General features: G+C 43.7%; 1 protein-coding gene across 1 annotated transcript; it reads right to left on the reverse strand.

The window, feature by feature from the left end:
* Nucleotides 1-1,953: 1,953 nt before the first annotated feature.
* EDA11 (Cysteine/Histidine-rich C1 domain family protein) lies at nt 1,954-6,195 on the reverse strand. Its single transcript, XM_087541343.1, has 6 exons — nt 5,959-6,195; nt 4,976-5,076; nt 2,726-2,928; nt 2,537-2,617; nt 2,297-2,460; nt 1,954-2,208 (listed from the first exon to the last, which is right to left on the reverse strand). Exons 1-6 carry the CDS (start codon nt 6,193-6,195, stop codon nt 1,954-1,956), a joined length of 1,041 nt encoding a protein of 346 aa, XP_087397469.1.
* Between the last annotated feature and the right edge of the window lie 3,199 nt (nt 6,196-9,394).

Below are 9,394 nucleotides of genomic sequence, written 5' to 3' on the forward strand. Positions count from 1 at the left end.
TTTAGTGCCATTTATGTCTCTATAACTGGCATAGCCAAGGCCATCAATATACTACATGATTCTTATTGTGTATACAATTCCTGTTTCTGTAGATAGCAAAGCTAAATTCGCTAATGCAGTGCAAAATAGCTCGTTTCTATCTGCCTATGAAAATCCGATCGCACGGCTGTGAGAGTGGGATCATATTCTAAAATACACGCGCTAAAAAAATGAATAAAGCCTTGGGCATGGTGTCCATATCAGGCCGCACTGAAAACCCTTGCCAAGCCCACAGCAGTCCATATACAGCAAGAACACTGGCTCCAACTCATAGATTCTAGGGTTTCTATTAGCCGCATCCATTTCCAGTTCGATCTACCACCCCCCGAGCCGCCTCTATCTTCCAACTCCGTAAACCACGCATCCAGTGCAAGGATATGGCGGGTGAGAATCCGGATTCTCCATTGGACAAAGAACTCATGGTCAGGGGCCTTCCACAGGTATGTGCCTCAAGACAATTGGGTAATTTACTTCCTGTTTATATAGTCGATTGAAGCATTTATGCATGACATCTTTGTCCATTTACGTGATGCATGCCTGATTTACAACTTGCAGATGTCGCCAACCCATGTCAACATAAGCAAATGTTACATTCTTCAACAAGCCATGGACACTCTTAAGCTGCAAATAACTGACCATGACATACTTGACATGGGAGAGCATGGCCTAATTGCCTCTCTTTCAATCAATTTACCACCTCACAGAGGCTGGGCAGCCACAGAACCAAAAAAATTTATGGGGATTTCAAAAGTACATCCCTCGAAGCTGCTGAATCAGCTAATGTAGCCGCAATAAGCTATCTACAAGAAAACAACATAGTAGTATTTGATGATGCAAACCTACAACCCCTAAAGAAATGCAGAAGAGAACTTCTACAAGCAACATCCTGGTCATGGGGTTTTGAGCAATCTACTATGCAGCTTAAAAAACAAGTCGAAGCGATGGAAAGAGATAGGGTGCAACCATTAACATTGCTGCTTTCATTCGATGACGACAGTCCAAATGCACCGCTTCTTGAGGTATATTAGACATACTTTTGTCTTAGTTTGTGTACCAGTTTTACACATACAAAAAATAGACCATGTATATCTCATAACAAGTTTCAGGAACCCGATGATGAATTGGTTCCAACACCTGAAGCAGAACAACAGTTCAATGGCAGCGCAACGAACACACCGACAGCTGAGGTGATCTCTAACCTCTTTCCTGCCACCAGCAAGCTGGACCCAGAAATCACAGGCAATGGAACTACTAGGTAAAACACTCACAAGAAAAACCTACTAAATCAACTATCTTCCTCTTTGACCAACCAACAAATCACTGTATGTAGGGTGTCTGGAAAAAGAAGTGCAAAAAGAGCGTTGTTCGACCATGGCAATGAGCTGTAAACCCAAGCAACAACGTCGACCAGGATACTTTTGAAAGCTAGCTCAAAGGCATTACCAAAACTTATTATCCTTCGTGCGGAGTATTTTCATGCAGCCAAAACTTCAATCCTATCTCTATGAAATCCCATGTACTGACTATGCTATATCTATGTGCGTACGCTTAATTACTTCAAACAAACAGAATTACAATGTTAGGCAAAAGCATATAGCTCACTAATAGTTTAGAGTCTTCATCATCATTGCATTACATAGATAGCATAGAGGATACATTACTGCCAAAAGAAAAGCATCCTGGTTCCCTTGGCCCAACAAACCCGACCATAGTCTATCAAATGACTGAACATTACTAAACATAGGCATACCATCATACTAGAGAACATATCTACATGTCCTTGCAGAACACCTTCCCATCTTCCTACTTCCAAACTGCATCACAGAAACCTACAAAAACCCATACTTGCTTAGACCAGGAAATAAACTAAATATTTCTTTCAGAAATAAAATTATGTTTCATACACCAACCTCTTCAGATTTTGTGCACAGTGAACACTGGCACCCCCTTGCAATGTCGAAGAGAAAAGACACAGATTTCCCGTTCTTTCAGCTTCGCTCTTTCCACAAAGCGGCTCCAGTTATGTGTTATAGCAGCCCTCTTGTCAACCCCTTTCATCAGTCGAACATAGGTTAAACAACGCCCAGATGAAAGCTTAATCCGCATTCGATCAACCGGACTGGAGAGAAACTTCATGAGGTGCTTCTCAGTGAACAAAGTATAGAAGTACTACAAGCATTCAACAGACTTATAGTTATACACTATGATTTATAGAGTAGGCAAAATACACATATAGGCAAATAAATTCGCTTCTCACCATTCTTTGCCCAACTTTGGTAAAAGTCTTGTTCATCTCACACACATAGTGCCTAATAGCAGGCTTAACAGAACGAACATAGCAGCTAAGACGCTTTCGAGCACACTTTGACATCATAAATTTCTTTGAATACATCCAGTCGGCTTCAGAATTAGGATCATATCCTAACAATAAAAGTAAAATAATTAATTTCCTATCTATAGAAAGAAACACTCTGGATTATCTAGCATTAGTCCTTACCAACTGAGTAATCCCTAGGGCAGTCACACACATCCTTGCATGTCTTCTGAAGCTTCTTTTTCTTCATACGATAGCACATTCCTCAATAATTCAACAAACAAATGGCCCATAAGCGCAAATGACTAAAATACAGATCATGGCCACATTTTATTAGGTTAAATGTCTGATGTTTACCATTACTAAAAATACCTTCATCAGAGCTTGTGTCCACGCCATCATCAGAGCTGTTGTACGCCCGTTCATCAGAGCTCATGTCCTCACCTTCATCAGAGCTGGTGTACGCGGGTTCATCAGAGCTCGTGTCCAGAGCTTCATCAGAGCTGCTGTCCGTGCTCTCATCAGAGCTAATGTTCACAGCATCGTTGATGCTATCTCCCCTCATGCCTTCAAACCTAAACAACAAACATTTTCAATCGGCACAAACTATGTGGAAACAGGCAGAAAACATCATGCTGAAAAAAGACAGCAATGGAGTAGGAGTCGACTGAAAACGAAAAGGAGTTGCCAAACCCAAATGAATGCGGACCAGATCCATGTTTCAAATAAGCCCCAGCCAGTCAAAAAGGGGAAGAAATCTCACCAGCACGCAAACGCTAGGGTTCGTCTCTCCACGAAAGGGTTCGACCACCAAACGGAGATGTCGAGGAAGAGGAATAGCAGGGGACCGATGCCTGTCGCTTGGTATTGTACAGCGAGCGGGCCGGGCAGAAAAATTGCCCGTGGGCCAAACAACAAGCAGGCCGGCCCAGTAAACCTTAAATACTCTGTAAATAATATTAGACATGCTTCTAAAAGAAAATAGACACATAGCTCTTTTTTTAGGAGAAACAGGCACATAACTTTCAGTCCACATAATACATGCATATGTCTCACTAATTGGTACAACAGTTTTTTATTGAGAGATACAACCTTTTCAAAACACTTCTAATTTAATTTTTCATAGCAATGGCTATTTTTTTGTTTCAACTCTGACTCTATGCTATTAAAGTAAACCAAGTATATTAAAATAAACCAACTATATTCATATATGCCTCAGTAATTGGTACAGCCGATTTTTATGAATAGAGACAACATTTCAAAACACTTCTATCTTCATTTTTCATACCAATGAATATTTTTTTGTTTCGGCTTTCACTCTATGCTATTAAAATAAATCAACTATTTTAAGATAAACCGACTATATTATATCTTTTTCCCTTAGGTTTCTTATCTTTTCCCCTCTTTTTTTCCAAGAAATATATGCATGCCCAACTTTTTCATCATGATAACCATGTTTTCAAACTTGCTAAAAAAATACAACCAAGCCAACTTTTCTTTCTCATCATACTGCATGTTTTCAAACTTGCTAAAAAATGCAGCCAAGCCAACTTTACCCTCTCATCATCCCAAGAAATATATGCATGCACAAATTTTTCATCATGATAACCATCATTTCAAACTTGCTAAAAAAATACAAAGATGCCAACTTTACTACCTCATCATAGTGGCCATTTTTTCAGATTGAACATGTTCATATTATGCAAAATTTTCCTTTTCCCGGACTATGGTTCAGTTCAAGGTTCTTGCAGCATGAAACTCTTTTCATCGACAACATGTCTCCAGCGGGTCTCTGCGCCATTTGGCGCAACGGTTCAACTAGTAAGTCAGCAGATATATATGTTCCAAACATCCAGAGAGGCATCATGAATAGCATAAATCGATAAAGTTCTTTTAGTTGCTAAGGAAGCAGTACTGTACAAAAAACTAAATTTTATTTATATATACTGGTATGATAACTTTTTTCAAAGACTTATACATGTAGGTTTTACTTTGTCTAGAAGTTTCCTACTCTAATGATTTTATCTTTTTCATTTGTAGCAAAGCAACAATTAGAATTTTTTTTGTACTTACATCTTGATTTAAAAATTAAAATTAACTACCACCGGAGGTGATCCATGAAATGAACTGAATGATGTAGTTTTACCAAACTATTTATCAAAAAGGTACTACTTCTCAGGTCGATGGTCAAATACCAAGAGATCCAACATTTCTAATAGCTAAAATATTGAAGAGAAAAAACAACGCTAACCAAATAGAGAAAAGATAACAGTGGTGGCAAAGAGGGAGCTTCTGAAACCTTCATGTAAGCGGATGGTGACGGCGTGTGATGCGACGATGGTATCCCCCATAACCCACCAGCTACTTCACACCTCACCATTTATCTTTGTACCACTACCTACATACATCCCGTGACAGAGAGGTTAGGTTCAGCCAGCAGAATATGCCAATGTATGGCAGGTGAGGCACAAGAGAGACATACCATTTTTTACTCAGTTGAATACTCTTAGCTTGATTGACTGGTGGTTGCATGCTCTGGACTATATTCCTGATTGTCGAGTGCATACTTTCTTGTCCATGGTCATGATTATTTTGTGGCGCATATGGATGGAGCAAACTGACCGTATTTTCAATCTCCAAGCTTCGCCATTCCTGCATAAGTGTGATTTCATTGTTCTGGAGCTGGGCACCTTGCGGACGGTTAGATCAAGAGCGTCCGGTGGCTGGGTAATCATGGATAAGAAAAGTTTAACCAGTCTAGGCCTTTGCTGCTTTGCAGCTTTCAATCACTAATCATCTAATCCTACTTATACTCCTACTGTAATTCATCCTTCTTTATTTCCTTCTGTCGACCTTGCATAGTGGATCTGTAAAAAAAATTCCACCTCATTTTGAGGTGTGCTCCCGTTCTTAATGAATGAAAATAGTGATTTAGCTATGTTTTGTCAAAAATAATAATTAGAGAAGAGCACAAGAACCTGACAAAAGCCTTATTCAGAAGAAAAGAAGAGCTTGACCAGAGAGGAAACAGGACACCGTCGTGGGCCTCCTCCAGATCGTCATCTTCAGATCAAGGCGGAAGAAGCAGGCTGGTCGTTGGGGCCACAGACACATGCGTCGTTGGTCGTTGGGCGAGGGAGGAGGGTGGGAGACGGCGGCGGGAGGTTGAATCACATGCGTAGATCAATACGTCATAGGGAATGTCGAGAAGGAGAGGGGAGGGAGTTGATCACCAGAGGTACGGGCATGAGCGGTATGGAAGACGCCCACCCATATGGAGGATGATTGGTACAAAGTGAGTTCAGGTGGAGCACCGAATTTAAAGAGGAATCCATCAGTTTCTTCTGCAGAGATCATGGGGAGAGGAAGTGAAGCGCCCGTCACTAATGACCAGCAGCTGAAGGGTTTAAGTGATGGCATCGGAGAAGATAAACAGCATGGGCCATTTGGAGCATTGGGCTGCAAAGGCAACCACAAAGTGGGCTGGTTTGGTGTCGGCAAACGAAAGAATTGAGGATCTCTAGCTTCCAGCTTCAGAAGCCTAGCGAGCAGTAGTGAAAAACTGCGGAAGTGCTTACCACTTTGAATCGGGCTCCTCGCCTCACCATCCACGCCGCGGAGCAGAGGAACGGTGTGCAGAGGGTCCGTTCTGGATGGCCGATGACCATGGCGGACGACGCTGGCCGGTGACCATGGCGGACAACCCGCGTCATGCTCGGAGCTAAGAAAAGTGTGATGTGAGGGGAGCTGCTAATGGCGCGGTGAGCAGCGGCGGCGGCTTGAAGGTGGGGCCAGGAGTCACTCTGGCGGTGGAGGAGGCATACAGGGGTGGCGGCGCGCATGGTGGGCAGGTGGATGCATGGGTGCCATGGGCGCAATGGTAGGAGAGAGATGACGAAACACGGCGAATGGTCGGCGCTTTGCCTGTGGCGTGGCAGGTTGGCATGGTCGATGGCCGTGGGCACAGTGGGAGGAGGTGACCGGAGGAGGGAGAGGAGAAAGCGTGGCGGAGAGCAGTGCGGAAAATTAACCTAGATCGGGAGTTCCGCCGCGAGAAGGCTCCGTAACCACTGAAAACTAATCTAGGCCCTCTCTGGCACCCTGCCGGAGGGGGCCATCATCATAGGAGGGCATGGAGGAGGATCCTGGAGAGGCCATCATCACCATGAAGGCCAAGGACCAGAGGAAGAACCTCTCCCCATCTAGGGGAGGCCATGGAGGAGGAAGCACAAGGGGGAGAACCTCTCCTCCTCTCTCTCGGTGGCACCAGAGTGCCATTGGGAGGGGAATCATCGTCGCAGTGATTGTCTTCATCAACATCACCATCCTCATCTCTTTTACGCGGTCCACTCTCCCGCACCCTGATGTAATCCCTACTTGAACATCGTTCTTTATGCCACATATTATGATCCAATGATGTGTTGCCATCCTATGATGTTTTGAGTAGATATCCTTTGTCTTTGGGTTGATTGATGATCTAGATTGGTATGAGTTGTATGTTTTACTTTGGTGTTGTCCTATGGTGCCCTCCGTGTCGCGCAAGCGTGAGGGATTCCCACTGTGGGGTGTTGCAATACGTTTATGATTCTCTTATAGTGGGTTGCGTGAGTGACTGAGACACAAATGCGAGTAAGGGGGTTGTTGCGTATGGGATAAAGAGGACTTGATGCTTTAATGTTATGGTTGGGTTTTACCTTAATGATCTTTAGTAGTTGCGGATGGTTGCTAGAGTTCCAATCATAAGTGCATATGATCCAAGTAGAGAAAGTATGTTAGCTTATGCCTCTCCCTCATATGAAGCACACTACTCCTCGTTGGGAAGGTGGCGTTGCCTCCTTTTTCTCCTAATCCTCCTCTCGTCAGTCTTCTGGATATGCTTTCAGTTGAAAAAAATTGATTTGGACTATACCTGAGGTTCTTCCGGTGGCGATGGCGACGGGGCTTCTAGAGATTTTCCTCCATCTTCGTTCAAGCTCCATCATTGGAGTAGGCCAGGGAGACACTCATCTTCTTCTTGTCTAATGCTAATGCTTCTTCGGCGTCGCTTTTTATGACCTTGCCAAGTATTTATGGTCCCTTGTTCGAGGGTTTCTCGGTGTTCGTCATCCACCCCTGCCTCTGAGCCTATTTCCTCGATGGAATGGGGTGGATTGATACCAAAATGATCCTTTTTTCGCCTGACCTCATATCTGGGGTGCTGTTGGTGAGATCACTGATCTCCAGAAGCCAGATGCTCGGGGGAGACCTGATAGGGGCAAAGGTGTCCCGTCTTTCGATGAGATAGCGGCTATCGTTTTAGAGGAAGTCGACTTTGACGATCCGACTACGAACGTGCGAGGACGTCGCGCCTTAGCAATCACTAGACCAACTTTGAGAGGTTATTGACCACGCCGGAGCACGATCAACCTGACCACGAGGGCCTATTTCCTGCGATCAAATGAAGAACAAGCAAGAAACTGAGATTGCAATCTAGATATTGCGAATATAAGATGAAAGCTTTATTGATCAAGGTGGGGTTCTGTGACGTCTTGGTCTGGTCGTTGGACACAAACGAAGTACGCGAAGTTGCAGCTACGACGAACTTTTAATCTAAACAAAACCCAAAGTCTAAACAATGCCCTAAGGGTTGTATATATGGAGGAAGAGGGGGGAATTTCATGGCCCTTGGAGGAGGGGTCCGAAACCAACCCTAACTCTTGTTTCCCCACACATACGTACTCTGAAAACAGCCTATACTTAAGTATTTCGAAAATACATGGGCCTGGCCCAATAATAAGATGAAACAGCACCTAAAATAGCCTCTGGACGAAATTTATGAAGTGGCATCTTGTATATTTCGTCCAAGGCCTCATGCACTCCTTATGGTGGCTTCAAAGTCCTAAAATCGTCACTTGTAACTCCGTTCTGGATCCCCTTGCGCATGCCATCATCTCCACGCTTGAACTTGTTCCAAGGTTCATCTTTCTTGTCCAAGCTAGGCCCTTCATTTGTAAGCAAGACAAATGTATCCAATTTAGGCAGCATCATATTCTCATGAACATTAGAATCGTTGCCAAGAAACGAAAGTACCTGATAATTCAATTGGCGTGCGCGAGCTCTAGTAATTGGTCCAGTATGTATAGCACCAGGGGATGTGGGTGTAACAATGGTATTGATGTCCTCATCATCCTCCCCTTCTTGAAATGAAGTCGTCCTCGACGAAAGTTCATCGTCCTCACCCAAATAAGGCTTCAAATATGCAATGTTAAAAGTGGGACTAACCCCAAAATCTGCAGGCACCTCAAGTTTATATGCATTATCATTTATTTTCCCTAACACCTTAAAAGGACCATCAACACATGGCATTAGATTTGATTTGCGCAAATTAGGAAATCTATCCTTATGCAAATGTAACCAAACAAGATCTCCAGGTGCAAACACAACATGTTTTCTACCCTTATCTCCAGCAAGTTTATATTTAGCATTCGTACGCTCAATGTTTTCCTTAGTTAACTCATGCATTTTTAAAATCAATTCAGCACGTTCTTTAGCATCAAAATTAACCTCCTCCGAAGATGGAAGAGGCAACAAATCAATAGGTGCACGAGGTAGGAAACCATACACAATTTCAAAAGGGCACATCTTAGTAGTAGAATGCTTTGGGGAACGTAGTAATTTCAAAAAAATTCCTACGCACACTCAAGATCATGGTGATGCATAGCAACGAGAGGGGATAATGTGTCCACGTACCCTCGTAGACCGAAAGCGGAAGCATTAGCACAATGCGGTTGATGTAGTCGTACGTCTTCACGATCCGACCGGTCAAGTACCGAACGCACGGCACCTCCGAGTTCTGCACACGTTCAACTCGATGACGTCCCTCGAACTCCGATCCAGCCGAGTGTTGAGGGAGAGTTTTGTCAGCACGACGGCGTGGTGACGATGATGATGTTCTACCGACGCAGGGCTTATCCTAAGCACCGCTACGATATGATCGAGGTGGATTATGATGGAGGGGGGGTACCGCACACGGCTAAGAGATCAAGAGATCAATTGTGTGTC

Source organism: Triticum urartu, chromosome 2A, assembly GCF_056163025.1.
Source record: "Triticum urartu cultivar PI428250 chromosome 2A, HENAU_Tu73, whole genome shotgun sequence".
Classification (NCBI taxonomy): domain Eukaryota; kingdom Viridiplantae; phylum Streptophyta; class Magnoliopsida; order Poales; family Poaceae; genus Triticum; species Triticum urartu.